The 24,732-nt window shown below is 31.7% G+C and overlaps 1 protein-coding gene across 1 annotated transcript in view; it reads right to left on the bottom strand.

The window, feature by feature from the left end:
• The window catches only part of LOC114331856 (protein tincar), an 841,442-nt gene that overhangs the window by 112,024 nt on the left and 704,686 nt on the right, over positions 1–24,732 (bottom strand). Inside the window, exon 9 of the mRNA XM_050642976.1 lies at positions 7,100–7,339. Within this exon, the coding sequence (XP_050498933.1) occupies positions 7,100–7,339 (240 nt within the window). The remainder of the gene's footprint in view (positions 1–7,099; positions 7,340–24,732) is intronic.

Here is a 24,732-nt window from a genome sequence, read left to right on the forward strand (position 1 = left end):
ACCTTGTATTATAGAAAGCCATGCAGTCGGCCCAAATAAAACAGAATTGTTATAAGGCTCAAGGTCCAAAGCTATTACTAGCGTATGCAGATGACAGTGATCTCGTTGGAGATTCTATCCTATCCATAAAACCATAAAAAACATTTTCAACAAGGTGGAAGGAGCAATAAGTGAAGTAGGGCTGAAGATTAATGAAGAGAAGACGAAATATATGTGAATAAATAAAACGACACGAAGAGGCAGGATAGGACAAAATGAGACGATCAACACCTTCAGTTTCGAAAGAGTAGAACGTTTAAAGTATCTGGGGGGCCGTAATCACAGCTGACAACGATGTTACTGAAGAAATAAAAGACAATTCAATCGGAAAATCGCTGTATATTCGTACTGGATAAGATTATAAAATCAAAAAATCTTATAGGAAGTTCAAAGATCAAAATCTATAAATCCATCGTCAGACCTGTATTAACATAAGGATGCGAAACGTGAACCATCACCAAAACAAACGAAGAAAAGCTCAGACGGTTTGAATGAAAATACTTATAAACATTTTCGGGCATCACCACAAACCAGTATAGGGTCAGAACCAATATTGAATTAAAACCACTTTACAATTACGCTGATATTGTCCAAGAAATTAAATCCCGGCGACTAAGATGGGCAGGCCACGTGCACAGACTTCATAACGAGATACTTGTGAGACTGGTATGGGAGGAGATTCCTACAAGCAAAAGACCACTCGAACGTCCCCGAAATCGAAGGAGAGATAACATCCAAGCAAGCAGATCTCCGGAAAATAAACATTCCATTTGACCCTAGGTTGCTGGAAGACCGAACAAATTGGAAAAACGTTGTAAAGTCAGACAAGACCCACCCAGGGTTGTAGATGATGATGATAACTATAACCTTTGGCTGATAACGTTATGTCTGAAATGTACACGGTTTAAGCCCCGCTAATTTTTATTTCAATCTGCACTTCACAGTACCTTTTGAACGTGCCTGTGTCTATTCAGTCTTCAGTCATAGTTTAGCAAGTGAACAGTGTGTATCGTTTAATAGGAATTTTAAATATTTATATGATCCGGTCCCACAAACCGACGTTACAGTTGCCGTTACATTTTGATGTAAGACTAATTTGTTTGATTTTTGATTTGCAATACTGATTTATATTATACAGGGTGTCCCGAAAAGATTGGTCATAAATTATACCACAGATTCTGGGGTCAAAACTAGGTTGTTTGAACCTCACTTACCTATATACAATAGTGCACACAAAAAAAGTTACAGCCCTTTGAAGTTACAAAATGAAAATCGATTTTTTTTCATATATCGAAAACTCAGAGATTTTTTATTGAAAATGGACATGAGGCACTCTTATGATAGCAGCATCTTAAAAAAAAATTAAAGTGAAATTTGTGCACCCCATAAAAATTTTATGGGGGTTGTGTTCCCTTAAACCCCCCCAAACTTTTGTGTACGTTCCAATTAAATTATTATTGTGGCACCATTAGTTAAACACAATATTTTTAAAACTTTCTTGCCTCTTAGTACTTTTTCGATAAGCCAGTGTTTATCGAGATATTTTGAATATTTGTCGAATCCACCACATATTTGTATCTGGTTAAGTACGATTGTAGCGACTTGTTAATAATCTGAAAATTTATTTATAATTTACATTTTTAGGTATATTTTGAAAAAGATGCCACATCTCGATAAAAGGTGACTTATCAAAAAAAGACTAAGAGGCAAAAAAGTTTTAAAAATACTGTGTTTAACTAATGGTACCACAATAATAGTTTCATTAGAACGTACACAAACATTGGGGGGGTTTAAAGGAACAAAACCCCCTTAAAATTTTTACATAAATATATTTAAAAAGAAGCCGCATCTCGATAAAAACTGGTTTATCGACAAAATACTAAGAGGCAAAAAAGTTTTAAAAACGTTGTGTTTAACTAATGGTACCACAATAATGAATCAATTGGAACGTACACCAAAGTTTGGGGGGGTTTAAGGGAACAAAACCCCCATAAAATTTTTATGGGGTGGAAAAATTTCACTATAATTTTGTTTTACGATGTTCCTATTATAACAATGAAACATGTCCATTTTCAACAAAAAATCTCTAATAGTTTTCGATATATTGAAAAAAATCGATTTTCATTTTGTAACTTCAAAGGGCTGTAACTTTTTTTATGAGCACATTTGTACTAAGGTAAGTTAGGTTCAATCGAACTATTTTTGACCCCAGAATGTGTGGTATAATTTATGACCAATCTTTTCGGGACACCCTGTATTTTAGGGCATACGTTTATAATAAATTACGGGAGGGAACAAGAATGGCTGTTGCGGCTTCTAAAGACAGATACTTCGAATTTGGCATTAGTGAATCGTCTTTGTTCATCTATCTTGGGATCAAATAGAAATGTCACGCTTGACAACTTTTTTACCAGCTTTTGATGGAGATACTAAGGCAGCACCGTCTTACTACTATTGGGAAAATGGAAAATTGCGTCTAATAAACTTGAGACACCTCCTCAATAGTGGAGTCACTGAAGGTGGATATGAGCTATTACCTACGATTTCGTTCAACCTCCATCGATTTGCATGAAAATTGGTGAGTGGTTAGAGGATATCTCAAGAAACAAAGGTGACATGGTCCCAACTTGCGCTTTTACGCTGGGGGTGGATGCCACCCCTTCTCGGGGTGAAAATTATTTTATTAAAAATAACCTCATAATTAGATAGGGGGACAAATTCTAAGCAAAATTTGTTATATGAAGTTATTAAAATAAATCAAAACTTTTTGAGTTATTAAAGATCAAAAATTTTAATTTTTCGTAAGAAAAATGCATGTTTTTAACCGATTTTTCATAGATAACTCAAAAACTATAAGTTTTTACAAAAAAGTTATTATTACCAAAATTGAAGCTAATAAAAAATTAAATAAACTCCTTACTAAAAAACCTTAAATATTAACTAAAAGTGAGTTATAGGTAACTGAATGCATATTTTTTTCGGCCAGTACCCGAATTTAATTATTCAAGCTTAAATTACGGGAAAATGATGCATTTTATAACATAAACTTATTAAACATGTGTGAAAGTACTTAGAAATATCTATCAAATGAGATACCGAACAAGTTAATAGCATTAAAATTTATGCTCCAAAAATGTTTCAAACTTTATCTTTTAGAAAATTTTCCAAAAAATGTTATTGTTTTTTTTTAATAACTCCGTTAATTTTTCAGACATCAGGTTCACCTAAAAACGGTTTGAAAGGTAATTCTAAAGGCTATTAAAACGCGTTGAACTTAATCTTTTAAACCCCTTACCTTTTTAAAAATCAAAGATTAAATGGCCACGGTTACATGGTTCTCGCAGCAAAATTTAATGTTGTTCTGAAGCTATTTCCTTGTGGCATTTTTATGATTAATTATTTATATGGGAAATAAGCCACAATTAAAATGAAAAAAATAATTTTATTAACGTTTCGACGCCCAAATCGGGTGCCGTTGTCAAAATACAAAATATTATTAAATAAACAAAAGAGCTGTTGTTAAGCAAAAAAATTCTTCTAATAATTTATTTAATCTCACTCATTTATATTGGCAATTCAGACATATATTATACATTTTAAAGTAGAAGACTTTAAAATGATATTGCCAATATTTATGAGTTGCGTTCCTGGGACGACTTACTGAAAGATAGTTCATTCGATTACATGAAATCAACCCCAACTCAAGAATATCCGTCATAAAAAATTATAGCATGTGATCTGTCTTTAAAAAGACAACCAAATGCAACGACAGTAAAATTCTCGCGTTAGAGACTTCATAGTAAATCACAAGGGAAAACCAGGAAAAACCATGTGATACTATCCCGACATCGTAAGTATTTAGTCTTACATTAATTTACTCTCAAAAAAAAAAAAAAAAAAAATACCAAATTCTGACTTGTAACATGTTTAAATTATAAATAATATTAATAATACTAGATATATAAGTAATACTAAAATATAAAATATGTACTAGCTCGATATTATTGACTTACTAATCTTGGTATTTTCTTTCTATTGACTTTATTTGCGACTTTGCGAATTTGCGACACAATTGGTTTCATTTAGCATAATTAGAGCCGCTTCTTTGATTTTTCTCTTTTTACTATCCTGAAAGAGTCAGATAGTAAAAAGAGAAAAATCAAAGAAGCGGCTCTAATTATGCTAAATGAAACCAATTGTGTCGCAAATTCCTCGGTAGAATGCAGTAGGATGTGGTTACCCATACTGAAAGAGGAAGTCAATAGAAAGAAAATACCAAGATTAGTAAGTCAATAATATCGAGCTAGTACATATTTTATATTTTAGTATTACTTATATATCTAGTATTATTAATATTATTTATAATTTAAACATGTTACAAGTCAGAATTTGGTATTTTTTTTTTGAGAGTAAATTAATGTAAGACTAAATACTTACGATGTCGGGATAGTATCACAGGGTTTTTCCTGGTTTTCCCTTGTGATTTACTATGAAGTCTCTAACGCGAGAATTTTACTGTCGTTGCATTTGGTTGTCTTTTTAAAGACAGATCACATGCTATAATTTTTTATGACGGATATTCTTGAGTTGGGGTTGATTTCATGTAATCGAATGAACTATCTTTCAGTAAGTCGTCCCAGGAACGCAACTCATAAATATTGGCAATATCATTTTAAAGTCTTCTACTTTAAAATGTATAATATATGTCTGAATTGCCAATATAAATGAGTGAGATTAAATAAATTATTAGAAGAATTTTTTTGCTTAACAACAGCTCTTTTGTTTATTTAATAATATTTTGTATTTTGACAACGGCACCCGATTTGGGCGTCGAAACGTTAATAAAATTATTTTTTTCATTTTAATTGTGGCTTATTTCCCATATAAATAATTAATCAGCAAAATTTAAGCTTTAAACGTTTTTATCTAGGTTATTTTTCACCCTACAGAAATGGTAAAAAAAGGTATAATATTTAATATAGAAAAAACTAAAATTTGGTTATTTACCACTTTTTACGTATATCGAGTATTTTTATAGTTATTATCAAAAGAAAATGAAAATGACGATAATTTTAAAAATTCTGATTATTTTAAATTACATCTTTCTTCAAAAATATGCATTCTAAACAAGTGAAAATTGTTAAAATCATTACTTATGCTAATACAAAGAAATTTTTGTAAGGATTACTATAAATTTTAATTTTTGAGGAAATGGCGTATATTTTATTTTTTACTTTTTACTAAAAAAATCGAATAGGTTCTCTTAATTTCATCATAGCTTGCTTAATTTTGATGCTATTAACTTCTTCTGGAGCTCATTTGTTAGGTATTCTGAAGTACTTTGATAAGTGTTGAGCAGGTATATTTTATAAAAAGCATATTTTCCCGTTACTCAAGCTTGAATACTTAGATTTGAGTACTCATCGAAAAAAATATACATTCAATTACCCATAACTCACTTTGAATTAACATTAGTTTAGTACTTTGAGTGAATAGTGTATTCAATTTTTGATTGTCTTCAATTTTTGTAAGAATAACTTTTTTGTATAAGCTAATAGTTTTTGAGTTATACGTGAAAAACAGCTTTAAAACATGCATTTTTTTACGAAAAAATAAAATTTTTGATCTTTAATAACTCAAAAAGTATTGATTTATGTTAATAACTTAATATAACAAATTTTGCTTAGAATTTGTCCCTCTATCGATTTATGGTATTATTTTTAATTAAATAATTTTCACCACAGAAAAGGGGTGCCATCCACCCCCAGGGTAAAAACGCAAGTTGGCAACATGTCACCTTTGTTACTTGAGGTATTGTCTAACTGCTCACCAATTTTTATGAAAATCTATGTAGGTTCAACGAAATCGGAGGTGAAAACCTTCAGTGACTGCACTACAAATGTTATTAGCAAGACCAGAAAAATCCATTATGTTTACTTTCAGAGATAAGTGTACGCTCGTTTCGTATTCTCCAAAACGAAAAAGAAATGTCCTGTTTGTATCGACTATGCATTACGATGATGCTGTTGACGAGAAAACTGGACTACAACAGGAAAACTGGAAAACCAATCATGGACTACAACAAACCTAAAGGAGGTGTCGACGTTGTTGACAAAATGTGCGAAGCCTACAATTGCGCTCGTACAACTCGTCGTTGGCCAATGGTCATTTATTATAGTGCCATGAACGTTGCTGGAATAAATATAGTTACGTCATTTACACCTCGAATACCCAAACAAAAATCGAGAGAAGAAAATTCTTAGAAAATTTAGGATTTCAATTACTTAACCAACACATTCCTCGACGAGCACAACAGCAAAACATTAAAAGATAATCCGTTTGCGTCTTTCTGAAATATGTGGAATAGAAACTGAGAATGTTGCTCCTCAGAATCAAAGTCATGGACGATGTACGTACTGTAACACTAAAAAAAGTTAAAGAACAAGATAGTCTTGCACAAACTAAAAAAAATATTTGTGTCTAAATAGACCATCTAATGGGATTATGTAGGCATTGTTTTGAAAATTATGATGTTCGATGCTCAAATTTGGAATATTTTCAGTAATCTGTATGAATTTCGAGAGTAAAATTTAATTTTCCCAGTTTATTAACATACAAGTAACTGTTTTATGTTTTAGTGGAACCAACATTTTTTTTGTTACAATTATTTCATAAAAATGAATGTCTGTTCATAAAAATGACAGTTTTTTAATACCTCCTTGAAATTGTTAAAATAATAAAAAAATTATAAATTTCATATATTTGTATAGAGAATAAGGTACACAATTATATTATTACACATATTTGTCACCTACAGCTAAATTTAATTTTTTTTAAATATTAGAAAAAGTCGAATTGTTAGCCTACGTTCAAAAATTTTAAATTTTTTCACGTTATCTGCGGAAGGTTAATAAATAATAAACATTACGTTTTTATATTATTATATACACATAGGTACACATTATATTTTAAAATTTATAAATGCCCACGCTACTTCTCTGAGTAAGTAAAAGTAAGTTTACTTTAGCTATAAAACGACGTCTTTAAATATTTAAGTTACCTGTTCATCGCCGTCATCGTTGGTAGTTATTGAACCGTTACTTTTAGATTTCTTGATCAACGCCGCTTTTTGAATCACCCCCATAATGGCCCTTTTGGGAGACGTTTCGGACACGCTGTACGTCCTTCCATTTCCAATTACCAAAAGGGGCTGTTGGGAAGCATCTTCTCGGTGGCTGTTAAGATGGACATCGTGGACAAGACGAAGGGACCGAGATTCTCTAACTGTCGCTCTTCCAATCTGAAAAGAGGTGATTCTATTCAAATAATGCTCTCAATCACTATCTGTATACTTTGCTACTTAGCTTCATTATAATTTATTTTGATTTAATTCGTGACCAAACTAACTTTGTTTAATAACTATATTTTATTTTAATGAAGAAAGGAAAACTATATTGAAGCAGATTTAGTAAAAATATTGGTTCATTTATTACACCAGTGCAACAAAATTGTTGTCACCTGCCATTATTACGCAGCTTTTTGTGATCATCATAATAATAGTGCAGTCACTGAAGGTGGATATGAGCTATTACCTCCGATTTCGTTCAACCTAAATAGATTTGCATGAAAATTGGTGAGTGGTTAGGGGATATCTCAAGGAACAAAGGTGACTTGGTGCCAACTTGCGCTTTTACCCCGGGGGTGGATGCCACCCCTTCTCGTGGGTGAAAATTATTTTATTAAAAATAACCCTATAGGTAGATAGAGGTACAAATTCTAAGCAAAATTTGTCATATAAAGTTATTAAAATAAATCAAAACTTTTTGAGTTATTAATATAATCAAAGATTTTAATTTTTTATGAGAAAAATGCATGTTTTTAACAGATTTTTCATAAATAACTCAAAAACTATAAGTTTTAACAAAAAAGTTATTTTTGTTGTGAAGCTATTTTCTTGTGTCATTTTTACAATTTTAACTATTTATAATGGGAAATAAGCCACAATATTATTTAAAAAAATGATTTTTATTAGTAGTATTTTGTATTTTGACAACGGCACCCGATTTGGGCGTCGAAACGTTAATAAAAATCATTTTTTAATAATATTGTGGCTTATTTCCCATTATAAATAGTTAAAAAAGTTATTATTACCAAAATTGAAGCTAATAACAAATAAAATAATGTACTTGCTAAAAAACCTTTTAGTGTTAAACAAAAGTGAGTTATTTATAGGTAATTGAATGTATATTTTTTTGTCGAGTACCCAAATCTAAGTATTCAACCTTAAATTACGGGAAAATGATGCATTTTATAACATAAACTTATTAAACATTTGTAAAAGTATTTAGAAATATCTATCAAATTAGATTCCTAACAAGTTGAGAGCATTAAAAATGTATGCTCCAAAAAGTTTTCAAACTTTATCTTTAAAAAATTTTTCCAAAAAATGTTATCGTTTTTTTTTATAACTCCGGTAATTTTTACGACATCACCTAAAAACGATTTGAAAGATAATTCCAAAGTCTATTAAAACTCGTTAAATTTAATATTTTCAACCTCTTACTTTTTTAAAAATCAAAGGTTAAATGGCCACGGTTACATGGTTCTCACAGCAAAATATAAACTTTAAACGTTTCTATCTCGGTTATTTTTCACTCTACAGAAATAGTAAACAAGGTAAAATATTTGATATAGAAAAAACTAAAATTTGGTTGTATATCATTTTTTACGTATATTGAGTATTTTTTGAGTTATTATCAAAAAAATGTGAAAATGACGATAATTTTAAAAATTATGATTTATTTAAATTATATCTTTTTCTCAAAAATGTGCATTCTAAACCAGTGAAAATTGTTGAAATCATTAAATATGCTAATATAAAGAAATTCGTGTAAGGATTACTATAAATTTTAATTTTTGTGGAAATAGCATATGTTTTATTTTTCACTTTTTCCTAAAAAAATCGAAAGGGTTCTCTTATTTTCATCATAACTTGCTTAATTTTGATGCTATTAACTTCTTCTGGAGCTCATTTGATAGGTATTCTCAAGTGCTTTGACAAGTGTTTAGCTCATATATTTTATAAATTGCATCGTTTTCCCGTTATTTAAGCTTGAATACTTAGATTTGAGTACGCGTCGAAAAAAATATACATTCAGTTAGCCATAACTCACCTTGAATTAACATAAGTTTAGTTCTCTAAGTGAAAAGTGTATTAAATTTTTTATTATCTTCAATTTTGGTAATAATAATTTTTTTGTAGAAGTTCATAGTTTTTGAGTTATACGTGAAAAACAACTTTCAAACATGCATTTTTTTACGAAAAAGTAAAATCTTTGATCTTTAGTAACTCAAAAAAGTATTGATTTATGTTAATAACTTGACATAATAAATTTTGTTTAGAATTTGTCTCTCTATCGATTTTTGGTATTATTTTCAATAAAATAATTTTCACCCCCGAAAAGATATGGCATCCACCCCCAGGATAAAAGCGCAAGTTGGAATCATGTCACCTTTGTTCGTTGAGGCATCCTCTAACTGCTCACCAATTTTTATGAAAATCGATAAAGGTTCAACGAAATAGGAGGTGAAAACCTTCAGTGACTGCACTATAAGCACAAACATTTCAACCAATGCCATATATTTAGTCAATTTTCTGTAGGATTTTAAGATTTAATTAATAGCAGTTTTAATTAGAGAAGTTAATATTATTTTCGATCATATTTATTACATAGTAGATTACATACCTGGAATGCATGCATTCCAGATGTTAGAATGGGAAAACAGAGGTTTGAATGCCGATGGTGAAAGGCTGAACCACTGCGGCTGAAACCTACGATTTGCAGATGCCATAGTTCTAATAACCGACGACATAAAGGAAGCCTACGAAATGCTGCAAGAACTACAACGAGTTTCTCAAAAAGTAGGGTTGGAAATAAACATTGGGAAAACTAAAATGATGATTAATTTAGTACCTAGCGGACCATTGAAACTAGAAAACTGCCATATCGAAACAGTTGATAAATACATCTATCTGGGCCACGAAATACAAATAAGTAGAGACAACCACATGTGAGCTTGTGGAGCTGAAACACTGACATGACTAAATCATTAATACGAAAATTACAAGTAGCACAACGAAAAATGGAGAGATCCATGCTTGGCCTAACTTTGAGAGACAGAATACGAAATGATGAATTACGGCGAAGAACTGGAGTGGAAGACATCATAAAACGCATTACGAAGTTGAGGTCGAAATGGTCAGGACACGTTGCAAGACAGAGAGACAACAGATGGACAAAGAAGACTTTAGAGTGACGGCCAAGAGCAAACAAGCGAAGTCGTGGAAGACCACCTACCAGATGGACCGACGACATTAAAAGAAGAGCGACAAACTGGATTGCAGCTGCGTAGGACAGAGAAGGGTGGAAACATCTTGAGGAGGCTTATGTCCGACAGTAGACAAATTTGGCTGTGTGATGATGATTACATACCAGTGTCCCTAAAAAGCGGATTAAGAACGGAATGATTTATTATAGCAAAGATTCTGATAGAACAAACCAATATGACGTGGCAATAGCGGTATATACAAAAGGAAAATAAGCACAATGATTGAAGAGTTTACTTCTACCGTTGTCAAGGAAAGAGGCGAGATCGATGAACAAAAATAGAAACAAAAAAACCGGGAAGTTCTTAAGAAAATGGGTAACCTTATTATCAAGATAGTAAAGAAAATGTTGCCAATTATATGGGAAAGTATGAGAGTAATGAAAGTAATCAGAAGAGAGAAATAAGCTAGTTAGCAGTGCAGATCAGGGGAAACAGTTAAAATAACTGTACTACAACAGTGAAAACTTACTCTGGAGCAAATATAACAGATCACAGTCCAGTAGTATGGACAATTAATATAAAAGAGAAAATAATATCGAAAAAATGTTAAAACCACAAATGAGTCGCAAAAATAAAATGAAAGATTATAAAGAACACATTGCAAGTGTAGGACGAAAACTATTCATATATGTAAAAAGAATAATATAAAAATGTCTTAAAGAATATGTATAAAAACAGAGATAAACGTAAATATCAAGAAAGGATTAAGAATAGAAAAAAAAGAAGCGAAAGAAGTATGAATATCCATTACATTTTAAGAAATTGAGGAGTGAGGAGCAATAAATACTATACAATTAAAATTCAAGAAGGTTTAAAAAATGACAGGAAGGTTTAATAAATACATAATGTGACAATACTTTCTTTGTACATAAAATACTCATCATTCGTAACGATAAAATCTTTCGTTTTTGATATATTTGAAGTTAAAAACGAAGGGGCATAATATGTTAATCTAAATAACTGTACCGTTTCATTTTTAACTTCAAATATTTTGAGAACTAATGACTTTATCTTTACGAATGAAGAGTATATTATTGAAGAATCTAAAAATTGCAGTAAAACAGCAATTCCGCCAGTTACGTAATTTGGGAAGGTTCAACCATTCACTTTCCTCCGTCGTACGCCTCTGGTAGCAGCCAGAAACGTTTATTTAACATAATCTACTGGATCTAGGCTGTACATTACCTACACTTGCTGTCAAGTATGACAAGGATAATGTCAAATGGTTTTAAAGTATTGGGTACAAATAGTTTTTAAATTTGTAAATAAAACACCGTCTAACTCAGTAAGGAGCCACATTTTATTTAAGTGATTTCGGTTAAATCTTAATATTTTCAGCCCAACAATTTACAGTCAAAATATTTCCAATTATTAATGAAACACCCTGTATACAGGTTTATCTTAACAATATTCACAATCACCCAAAAAGTAAACTCTTGAACATTTATTAAAAACTTGGTAAAGCCATAAGAGATAATCTCTATCTCTCTCACACAACCTTATCGGTGTTAAATGAACAGTGATAATGTTTGAAACACAAACTGAGGTGTAACTTTGAGAGATACGTCCGTATCCTATTAATTTCTCACCCATTAATAACTTTGTTACTCTCCCGTTATTAATTTGCGTAATTGCCTTTAACCAATGGACCGAACGCGGTTGATGGATTAATAGAAGCAGTTATATGCAGGGTGGTTTCCAAAAACAAAGGTTGCTAACTTAATCTGTAAGCAAACTTAAACCCTGATGATTTAAAATGTGGAGTGCCAAACACAAATGAAAGAATTGTATGTATAATAATATTAAATTATATAAACAATGACAAAATCTACGTTTCAAAATGTGTCTCATCGTATGTTAAAATATTCAAGGTAAAAAATTTTACATGTAGATGTAGACTTCAAAACTTAGCTCTATCAAAGAAGAGGTTTCTTATTATTGTAGCTAAAATTATCCTGCAAAGATAAGCAAACACAAGTTTGAAAATGATAAATCTCAAGAGTGGAACAGTTTAAGCTTCAGTAAGATGGAGAGATGCTACAGCAAGAGGGAGAGATGAGAAGATTCAGGTACGTAAATTACATGGCAATTGAAATTAAAGCCATTGTGCTAAAAATTGACAAACTTGGAAGCATTTCTGGCACTTAGAAGGCAGCGTTTAGATACCACGATAAATCCTAGCGATTTATCGATATCGATCGAGTTGTTTCAATCTGTCGTTGTGTGTAAACGGTACATTGGAGTTGGATTGGAGTTGGTATCAGATTGCATCAATTTATTGTAATGATCGAGTTGTTTCAGTTTATAATCAATCGCGACAATATATCGCAGCGTCTAAATAGTGCGGCAGATTCGTGCAAATATTATAAGAATTGTGCATTTAATAATAGAAACATATAATTTGGACCACATATACTACACATATAAAGGTTCAAAATTAGATATGAGGCCATCTCAGATTTTGCCTTTTACACAAAAATGGCGGGCATTCAAAATGGCGACTATACATATGTAAATAATAGCAAGATAACTTTTGAACGAGACGTCAGATTTCGACAAAATTTGGTATGTAGGTTCTTTTTTTGATGTATAAGATCGAGGTCTTGAACCGGAAGAATCGGTTTACCAGAAGTTGTGTTTTCCTGATTTTTTTGTAAAAATATGTTGTTTATTTTTTCAATTCTTTCACCCTGTATATATTAATTTTTCAAAAAGGTAATACCGGCGTTGAAAAGAGCGTAAAAATATTTTTTAGGAAATACTTTGAACTCTTTAGTTATATTAATTACCATTTAAATGCATAACGTATCTTCACATGTAGGTACCTATGTGCGGCAGATTCGTGAAAATAATAATATAAGAATTATTGTGCATTTAATGGCAGAAGCATACAAAGATTCAAATTTAGATATGAGGCCATCTCAGATTTTGTCTTTTACAAAAATGGCGGGCATTCAAAATGAATCTGCCGCCCATAGGTACATGTGAACATACATTATGCATTTATTAAATGGTAATTAACATAACTAAAAGTTCAAAATATTTCATAAAAAATATTTTTACACACTTTTCAATGGCGGTATTACCTCTTTGAAAAATTTATATATAAAGGGTGACAGAATTGAAAAAAAAAACAACATATTTTTACATAAAACAACAGTAAAAACACAACTACTGGTAAACCGATTCTTCCGGTTCAAGACCTCGATGTTATTCATCAAAAAAAGAATCGATATACCAAATTTGGTTAAAATCTGACTTCTCGTTCAAAAGTTATCGTGTTATTAGTCACATATGTATAGTCGCCATTTTGAATGCCCGCCATTTTTGTAAAAGGAACAAAAACTAAGATGGCCTCATATCTAAATTTGAACCTTTGTACGTGTAGTATATGTGGTCCAAATTATATGTTTCTACCATTAAATGCACAATAATTCTTATAATATTTGCAGGAATCTGCCGCACATAATATGTACATGTGAAGATACGTTATGCATTTATTAAATGGTAATTAACCCAACTAAAAAGTTCAAAATATTTCCTAAAAAATATTTTTACGCTCTTTTCAATGGCGGTATTAACTTGTTGAAAAATTATTACACACAGGGTGAAAGAATTGAAAAAAAAAATAACATATTTTTACATAAAAACCAGGAAAAACACAACTTCTGGTAAACCGATTCTTCTGGTTCACTGGTTCAAGACTTAGATCTTGTACATCAAAAAAAGAACCTATATACCAAATTTGGTTGAAATCTGACGTCTCGTTCAAAAGTTATCGTGTCATTAGTCACATATGTATAGTCGCCATTTTAAATGCCCGCCATCTTTGTAAAAGGCAAAATCTGAGATGGCCTATACCTAATTTTTAACCTTTATATGTGTAGTATCTGTGGTCCAAATTATATGCTTCTATCATTAAATGCACAATTGTTTCACATATCGGCTGCACTAAAACAGCTTTAAAAAAAAAGCAATAAATCGTAGCAATTTATAGTCTTAATAAATTGCTCGCACTTAACGCGACGTCGTCTAAACGTCGCCTAAGATGAAAAAAAAACAAGAAAAACTTGGTCGCTTTTATCTCTGATGCACATTCATTTATTTAGCGCTTCGCTGTTTCTTGAATGTTCTTTGCTCTTTTTGTTGTATGTTGTAGCATAAGTCTTCTTCCTTCCTCTAATTCTGGGTTTCCTTCTTTTCTTTACGTGCCATCTCCGCAACGAAGGTTGATAATCATCATTGCTATTGTAACTTTTGACACTACAGCCCGAAAGAGTTCAGTTGATCTGCATCCAAACCATTATCTAACGTTTTCCAGCCAGGACATGTTTCTTCTACCTATGCTCCGCCTTTCTTGAATCTTTCCCTGCAATATTAATTTTAGGAGTTCATATCTGTCACCACGTGTTATATGACCCAAATATTGTAGTTTTCTTATTTTGATGGAATCCAATATCTCCCTGCTGTTCTCTATTTTTCTTAGTACTTCTTCATTGGTTATTCTGTCTCTCCAGGAGATTCTCAGTATTCTTCGATATGCCCACATTTCAAATTCTTCCAATCTATTGTTTATTAAGAGTCCATGTCTCCATACCATACAAAAGAACAGAAAATACACAACACTTTAGTACTCGTTTTCTAAGATTTAGGCTGAGGTCTCTACTACATAATATTTGTATCATATTATTGAATGCACTTCTAGCCTTTTCTATTCTAACTCTGATTTCTTTGGTATAATCGTTTGTTTCATTAATGTTTGTCCCTAATGGCTATAATTCTGAACTCGTTATATCGTCTTATTATTTACGTGTCGAATGATATTTTCAATATTTTTCTTTGATATAGTCATAGATTTTATTTTCTTTATGTTTAGTGACAGACCAAATTCTTCACTCGTTGCAACAACGTTATCTAAAATTCTTTGTAAATCTGTAATATTTTCTACTGTTAGTATTGTATCATCAGCATATCTAATTTCACATATGGATAGGTCATTTATTTTTATTGAAACCGACTGTATGACTTGTACACACTTCTAAATAGGTCAAACCGGCAAACAGGTGTATGTTCTCAAAGAAATTGAAAGTGTGTAAAAATTTTTTAATAATCAGCTAAGTACTTTCAACACATAACGTGCCATCATCAGAGCTTCCTAAAAGGACATTTAAGATAAGAGATTTTTTTTATAAACATAAGATTGAAAAAACTTACGTCCTCTTATAAATCCTTCATAGAAGAGCAATTGTTAAAAATCACATGAAAAATCATGGATACTGGGCAAAAGCCTCAGATATCGGGTATAAAACCCTTAAAATTAAAAGTTCTTCACATCTAAATTCTCTTTTAGTTTTAAAATTACAACATGGCTGCGTCAAACCATTGTGAGTTCACGTGAACAGCTGAGCACTATCATTCATTAAAATGACAAAGAAGGAACCACTATCCTATGCGCCCTCTATATTGGTATGTAAATAATAATTAAAAATTAATTAAATTGAAAGTGGCTAAAAAGCCAGTGTTGGTTAAATGAATTCTAAGTAAAGATACTAAATTTTAAAGTTAAATTTTCAAAATTACAATTATTAATATTGAAGTGAAATGTTAACGTGTATATAAATTATCAAAATTCTTTTAAAAAACAAACCATTATGGTTTGACCAAGTGTGGAAGAAGTTAGATGAAAACAAACCAAGAAGTCTCATTTGTCAGGTTCAGAGTTCGAAAGCTGTTATTTTATAAAATTAACAATTTTACCAATAGATTAAGTCAAATCTCTAATATTTTACTTATATGTAATCAAGGAAAGAAAACTCAAGAATATCGAAAAAGTAATGTTCAAAAAACCAAAACAATTGCTGTAGGTTTTTTGAGCATTACTTTTTCGATATTCTTGAGTTTTCTCTCATTGATTACATATAAGTAAAATATTAGAGATTTGGCTTAATCTATTGGTAAAATTGTTAATTTTATAAAATAACAGCTTTCGAACTCTGAACCTGACAAATGAGACTTCTCCTTGGTTTGTTTTCATCTAACTTCTTCCACACTTTGTCAAACCATAATGGTTTGTTTTTTAAAAGAATTTTGATAACTTATATACACGTTAACATTTCACTTCAATATTAATAATTGTAATTTTGAAAATTTAACTTTAAAATTTAGTATCTTCACTTAGAATTCATTTAACCAACACATGGCTTTTTAGACATTTGCAATTTAATTAATTTTTAATTATTATTTACATACCAATATAGAGGGCGCATAGGATAGTGGTTCCTTCTTTATCATTTTAATGAATGACAGTGCTCACGTAAACTCACAATGGTTTGACGCAGCCATGTTGTAATTTTAAAACTAAAAGAGAATTTAGATGTGAAGAACTTTTAATTTTAAGGGTTTTATACCCGATATCTGTGGCTTTTGCCCAGTATCCATGATTTTTCATGTGATTTTTAACAATTGCTCTTCTATAAAGGATTTATAAGAGGACGTAAGTTTTTTCAATCTTTTGTTTATAAACAAATCTCTTATCTTAAATGTCCTTTTAGGAAGCTCTGATGATGGCACGTTATGTGTTGAAAGTACTTAGCTGATTATTAAAAATTTTTTACACACTTTCAATTTCCTTGAGAACATACACCTGTTTGCCGGTTTGACCTATTTATTTTTATGCCTGGTACTTCTTCTAATGCTTTTTTGAATATTTCTTCTGAGTATGCATTAAACAGTGATGGCCTGTCTAACAGCCCTATCTAAAACCTCTTTTGATTTTCATTTTATTAGTTTTGAAATTATTTATTCTTCTGACAGCTTCTTGGTCATAATACAGATTATTTATTATTCGTATATCCCGTGTCCATGTTCTTTGTTCTCAGTAGTTTTATCAACGGATTATGTTTAACTGTATCGAATGCCTTGTTACAAATCTAGGAAGCAGAGATAGATGTCCTGGTTTACATCCAAACATCTCTGAATTAGCACATTTACTGCATATAATGCTTCTCTGCTACTCTGGTTCCTTGAGCTCTGGGTTTCCCCTGACATACAATGTTTTTTTTTTATTTTACGCGATGTCCACTCTTTTTCATCACAATGTATCCAGATTTTAATTTACATGTTTTATCTTTTGTTTTCTAATATGTTCATCTAAAAGTTTCATCTGAAATTCTTCTCGCAATAATTACCTTATATAAATAAAAAATAGAGTGCGACACATAGTAAAACTAAATATAGTTTCCAAATTTTCAATTATTGACTGGCTTCGGGGTGGTTTTAACCCTATAACAGTTGATTTGTTCAGTTTTTCTGAAAAATAGAGTGCTACACATAGTAAAACTAAATATAGTTTCCAAATTTTCAATTATTGACTGGCTTCGGGGTGGTTTTAACCCTATAACAGTTGATTTGTTCAGTTTTTCTGAAAAATATAGTGTGACAAATTTTTTTATGGTAAAACTATATATATAGATTCAGAATTTTCTATTATCGAGTGGGTTCGGGGTGGTTTTAACCCTATATGTGTTGATTAAATTAAATTCAATTAAATTATAACAAAAAAATTAAATAAAAGTAAATAAAAAAAATTAAATTAGAGAAAACTAAATAAAATATATATTCTCAGACGGATTATGGGCCCGATAAGAATGGACAACGGAGAAATGAGAAGAAGAATGAACCATGAACTAAGAGACATAATGAAGGGTGAAGATATAGTTAGATTTATTAAAGCACAGAGACTGAGATGGCTAGGACACATAGAGAGAAGGAAAAACGTCCTACTGGTTAAGAAGATCAACAGATGGAAACAGAAGAAGATCATCAGATCATCAGATGGAATAAGTTTTGATGAGATGCGAATAGGTGAGTTAGATTGTATGAGACAGACTGTGGTAAAGAAGCTCCAATAAAAAAAAACATACAAACAAAAACCCAATTTTGGGACCAAAGAAAGGGGGAACGGGGAAAGGAAGGGCATCCTTGCTTACAGTCTGTGGATAAATGAAGGTAAAGTGCTTCGGAAGCGATGTCGACCTTGTAGCGGCCATTCCGCTTTCGGAGCGCTGGATGACACAGGAGGGTCTGGTTTAGCAGGTAGGCATTCGGCGTAGCCTCGACGACGAGAGAGTGGTTTTAAAGTACCTCGGGAACTATCGCTGGGGTTACGAAGAATGAATCCTGCACTAAGGTCAGTCAGGCGGCGTTCTGGACTGAGATGTCTTTTGAAGATTCCATACCCCCCCTCTTTAAAGATGAAAAAAAAAAGATGGAAACCAGAAACTGAAAGACCAAGGGGAAGACCAAGAGAGAGATGGGAAGACCAGGTCGTGAGGGATATCAAAATTCTGGAAGTGAGAAACTGAAGGGAACTAGGCACATATCGAAATGAGTGGAAGAAAATTGTAACGAAAGCCAAGTCATACAAAAAAACTTTGACAACATACAAGTGGAATGCGGAGTGATTCACCGCAATAAGCGAATCAGAGAGCTCTAAGTAAGAGCGGCAAACATTCCACCCGGAATAAAAAGCCCTGATGATGATGATGAAATAAAATTATATAAAATTAAGTAAAATTAAAAAGAATTCAATAAAATTCAATAAAATGTTAAATCATATAAAACTATTTAAAATTAAAAATTATATCTACAATATTCTACAAAATTCTACAAAAATAAATACATAGAATGAAATAAAACTAAATAACACAAATCAAATTAAATAAAACCAAATAAAATTAAATCAATTAAATAGAATCGCATTGAATTAAATAGAATCGAATCGAAGATAATCGAATCTATAAAAAGTATTCACATCTCTCGGCACTCCGCAAGTGACACGCTCTTTTTTATTAGCGTATATCAAATAAAATTATTAACCCTTTCTAAAGATTTATGGTATCTATGTTCTAACACAAAATTTTCCAAAAACATAAAATTTTTATCCAGTACTTAAAGAAATAGGTTACCGATATGAATATTTATCTTTGTCTTAAACCAATAGGGTCACCGATGCTCGACAACCCGAGGCTTTTATAATATCCTAAAGCGAACGAAATTGTGCAACATAAAGCTAACAGTAACTTGGGAAGAGCATCCACCAATCCCTCGCTTATGAAATTTTCATTACTTTAGACATTTATCCCTCCATCGAACAGTCATTTATGTTGCTCTTCTCGTGTTTTTGTTTTTCAATTAAAATCTTTATAGCCCATAACGTTTTATGACAGCCTTTTGGAGTAAGAGGTTAAAATATTTATATTAAGCAACGAATATCAAATTATTTTTTAGAATAGTCTCTTTATAATTTATTCTTCTTCTTTCAGTAATCACGTTTTAGATAATCGATTTGATTTTATTTTAGTCAAGACCATTTTATCTTAAATTTTTTGTATGACCATCAATTTTTATTATTTTTACGGACATAATATTTTCTACAAATTATAGTCACTCGAGCGTTATGGGGACCTATTGGGTTGTGATGTTTAGTTCCTAAAACCAAAAAGAGTTAAGTAAAGTAAAGTTTTCCATTTAAGTGAGGACTTGCCATTTTTTAATTTAATTTTCCATTTCCAACAATCGTTTTTTCCGATTATAGCTCCATCTATCCATAATTCGATAAAATGTCTCAAAAGTTTCTTATTTTTATGTAACGAATCCAAATGTGCAATAAAAAATGGGGTCTATTATTTAAGTTTTTACAGTAACCCCCTACTCCACCTCCATGGGGTTGTTGAATGTTTGGTGTCATTCGATAGATTTTTCAAAAATACTGAATACGTTCATTTTGCTGTTTTTCGATCTGATGTTCATTTCGCGAAATATCGCGGAGTTCCTATTTAAAAGTTTAAATTTACCCCCCACTCCTCTCCGTGGGAGATCGTATTTGGTATCATTCGATAGATTTTTGAAAAATATTGAACGGGTATTTTTTACTTTTTCGATCTGACATTTATTTCTCACAATATTATTAAAAAATGATTTTTATTAACGTTTCGACGCCCAAATCGGGTGCCGTTGTCAAAATACAAAATACTATTCTGATTTTATTAATATATATATAATATATTATTTTGATTTTATTAATATATATATAATATATATAAAATCAATAGTATTTTGTATTTTGACAACGGCACCCGATTTGGGCGTCGAAACGTTAATAAAAATCATTTTTTAATAATATTGTGGCTTATTTCCCATTCTAAATAGTTAAAATTGTAAAAATGCCACAAGAAAATAGCTTCAGAACAACATTTATTTCTCGAAATATTCGTTTTTGTCTTGTGAAAATTTTGTGGCCCACTCATTTCCTTACGCCCCGTTTAAACCGTCAGATTTATTAAATATACACTGTTCTGCATGTACTTACATAACTTACCTAATGCTAATCTGTCGATTTCGAGTTTTTCTAAGGATAAATTTTTTTTGACGGACCCCCCGTTCCCCCCTGTATTAAGATCCCATATATGGTAGAGGTACATTTACAGGGTACAAAGTTTCTCCCCATGTGATAATCTGACGCGCTCGAGTAACTGGAAAAATCCCTTCTTGGGCTCCCCTACCATTATGTTTATATACTAATTTAACTGTATTGTTCTGTTCTTGTTCCAATGATATATAGATTATTCTACTATCTATCTATCTAATCAGCCCTAAACATCCATCCTTGGATATAGGCCTCCTCTTCCTTTTTCCATGCCTCTCTATGTTGGGCAATTTGCATCCATTTTGACCCAGTGTGTTTCTTCAGGTCATCTGACCATCGCATCTGTGGCCTTCCCCTTTTTCGTCTGTGGTTCCACGGTCTCCAATGTATAATCATCTTAGTCCATCTTTCATCCTTCTGCCGTAGGGTGTGTCCGGCGAACTTCCATTTAAGCTTTGCTACTTGGGTAGAGCAATCTTTCACTTTTGTTTTGTTACAGATCCATTCGTTTCTTTTCCTGTCTGATAGTTTAATGTTCAGCATTTGTCTTTCCATGGCTCTTTCTGTTTTTGCTATTTTTTCCATATTCTCTTTTGTAAACGTCCATGTCTGAGAGCCATATATTAAAACAGGGAGTATACATTGATTGAAGACTCTTGTTTTTAGGTATTGCGGGGATTTTCTGTTCTTTAGAATATAAGACAGTTTTCCGAATGATGCCCAGGCCAATCTTATTCTTCTCTTTATTTCTTCGGTCTGATTTTCTTTATTTAATCTAGTGATTTGTCGTAGATATATATACTCTTTTACTTGTTCTATCCTTGTTTGTGCCACTGTAATTACTAGTTCTTCTTGTTGATTGGTCATGGTTTTTGTTTTACTGTAATTCATCTTCAGTCCTATCTTTGTCGATTCTCTATCTCGTTCTTCCACCATTCTTTGTAATTCTTCACTTCTTTCTGCTATTAATACCATCAGCATATCGTAAGTGATTCAGATATTGCCCGTTTATGTTTATACCCAAGCCATCCCAGTGCAGTTATTTGAACACATCTTCTAGCGCTTGGTTGAATAGCTTGGGCGAGATGGTATCTCCTTGTCTTACTCCTCGGTTTATTTTAATAGGCTCCGTTTGTTTCATTAGCTTAATAGTTGTTGTTGCCTTATTATATTATATATTTGTAATTAAGTCGGTATATCTGTAGTCTATTCTGCTGTTTTGTGGGGAATTCTGTACTGCCCAGTGTTCCACACTATCAAATGCTTTTTCGAAGTCAATAAATGCCATGTATAGCGGGATATGATATTCGTTAGATTTTTCGATTAATATCTTCATCGTTAAAAGGTGGTCACTTGTACTGAAGCTCTTTCTAAATCCGGCTTGTTCTCTTGCCTGGTATCCATCTAATTTAGTTGTTAATCTGTTTGTTAATATCTTGGTTAATAGTTTGTACATGACATTTAGTAAAGTTATGGGTCTGTAATTCTTTAGATCCTTTTTATCTCCTTTCTTAAATAGTAACAATGTTACTGCTTCGTTCCAAGTGTTGGGTATTTGTTTTGTCATTAATATTTTATACATAAGTATGTACAAAACTTCTCTAGTTGTTTTCCCACCATTTTTTTGCATTTCTACAGTTAACCCGTCTACTTAGATTATTCTCAGATCATTTTACTACTATTAGATTTATTTGGTTTCTTTTTCTTGAGAAAAGCTACACATATGTTATGTTAAACCATGTTCTGAGGTTATTCATTCAGAATGTTCTTCTTTTTCCTGGACCTCGCTTTCAAAATTTTTTTCCTTGAAGGATAGCTTGTAGGAGCGCATACCTGGACTCATTTCTCATAATGTGTCCCAATTATTGTAACTTTCGAGAATAGGGAACTTGCATAAAATTATAAATTCGAAAAAAATGGTATAAATCACAACAGAACATAATTTAGAACCTGTATCAAAGATAAAAAAGTTTTGTTTGTCTTTCGTTTGGCCCCTAAAGACGACTAAAAATTCAACTTATACCAGCCACCCCAAAACGCGTCGTGACGTCACGGGGTTGTATGTTTACATTCTACACCAATTGTATATATAATTTTAAATTAGACATTATAAACGTCAGTAAAAAATACAGCTATGTGACGTTAAAAGTGTTTTTGATCGTTTGAACTATTCATAGAAAATTTGTACTTTTACAAAATGGTTTTATTTTCAATAGTAAACCTTTCTTCCTTTCCTTCAAAAACTGTATCAAACTCCAATCTCAACAAACTGGTATATATTATTACAACGACATACGATAAATGTCATTAGAATATAAATATTTTTCCTTTATTCCCCGACGACGAGCTGGACAAATACCCAAGTAGGCGGAGGCCAATAAACCAAAGAAGAAGAAGAATATACGTAAATATAACCATAAACGGAACCACATAGTTAAACTCTGTGACGTCACGGGTCGTTTAAACTATTTTAAGATAAAGAAGACTGTAAATTTGTACTTCTTAGTTATTATGAGTGTTTGAAGCGTGAAATTTTGGAAATCTCATTTTTATACAAAACTGAACATTATTATGTAATAAAAAAATATACAAGTTCCCTATTGATGGTGGTCATCTCGGTTCGTCTTTATTCTTCTGGGGCCCTCCTCATTTGTGACTCGATCAGTGCACAGGATTTTAAGTATTATCCAATATAGCCACATCTCAAGTGCTTTCATTTTTCTGCACGCCTCTTCGTTCAAGGTCCACGGTTCAACATCATAAAAGACAGAGAAGACGTAACATAGCATTCTTACTTTTTCTAATAGATACATTTTTTAATCTTTTATTAATTTTACATCCATGATGTAAGGTTATTAGCAGATTCCTTAATTTTTTTTTGATCACTTGTAGATTATGTAAGGTAGTATGTGCAAACATTTCTAGAGTTTGTTGTACGTCATCAATGCCTTAAAATTTCCCGGACTAAGCCAAGCGGTGGAGTTCGACTTGAAAAAAATTCAATCGTCTACCCTTATTTTAACGTCCTTTCTCTACGTAAAGGGTGCGAAATATAGTACTTTTCAAGGATATACTCTAGGTTTATTCCTAACATCTTTCAATGGCTTCCACTAAGCTTGGATTTGCGGTTCACATAATTCGCTATCGAAGAGAAGTTTCTTGACTTGATGTTGCCTCGGCAATTATATTTTTTGGTGATAAACAAAAATTATAAGAATTACCGTAGGATTTTCGAAACATATGACAAAATATCAAAGACTAAAACAAAACCGTACCTATTATAGTAACAATTAGTTGATTTTAATAACGCATCAGGTAACAAAATAACATACCATAAATTTGTTAGTAAATAAAACAAACAACCAATAGGGAACTTGCACAGTTTTGTTTTATTACATAATAATATTCAGTTACGTTTAAAAATAAGATTTCCAAAGTTTCACGCCGAAAAACCTCATAATAATTTAAAAGTACAAAGGACCCCGCAACACTCCTTATGGAAAAGTGGTCCCGGTTAAATTTAACGAAAGTTTGGTCAATGATACTTCCCGATGTGCAGATTAAAAAAGTCCATGGGACCTGGGTCTGAATAATTACTATTTTCGAGCTACAGCCTTCTGAAGTTATTGAATTCGAGTACTCAGTTTACGGCAAGTGCACTAATTCACGGTCAAGTGGACGAAAATATTTATTATTGGAAGAAGAAAGACTTATTTTCTTCATGCAAACTTGCATGTTGTACATGAATTCGTGGTCAAAAATAGATGCATCGTATTTTAGTCTTCAGAAAACCTCCGAAAAGTCCTCAGAAAACTAAAGAAGTGCGATATAAAATGTGCTACTAGAGCGATATAAGAATTATCACGTTTTCATGAATG

The sequence above is a fragment of the Diabrotica virgifera genome, chromosome 2 (genome assembly GCF_917563875.1).
Source record: "Diabrotica virgifera virgifera chromosome 2, PGI_DIABVI_V3a".
NCBI classification, from domain to species: domain Eukaryota; kingdom Metazoa; phylum Arthropoda; class Insecta; order Coleoptera; family Chrysomelidae; genus Diabrotica; species Diabrotica virgifera.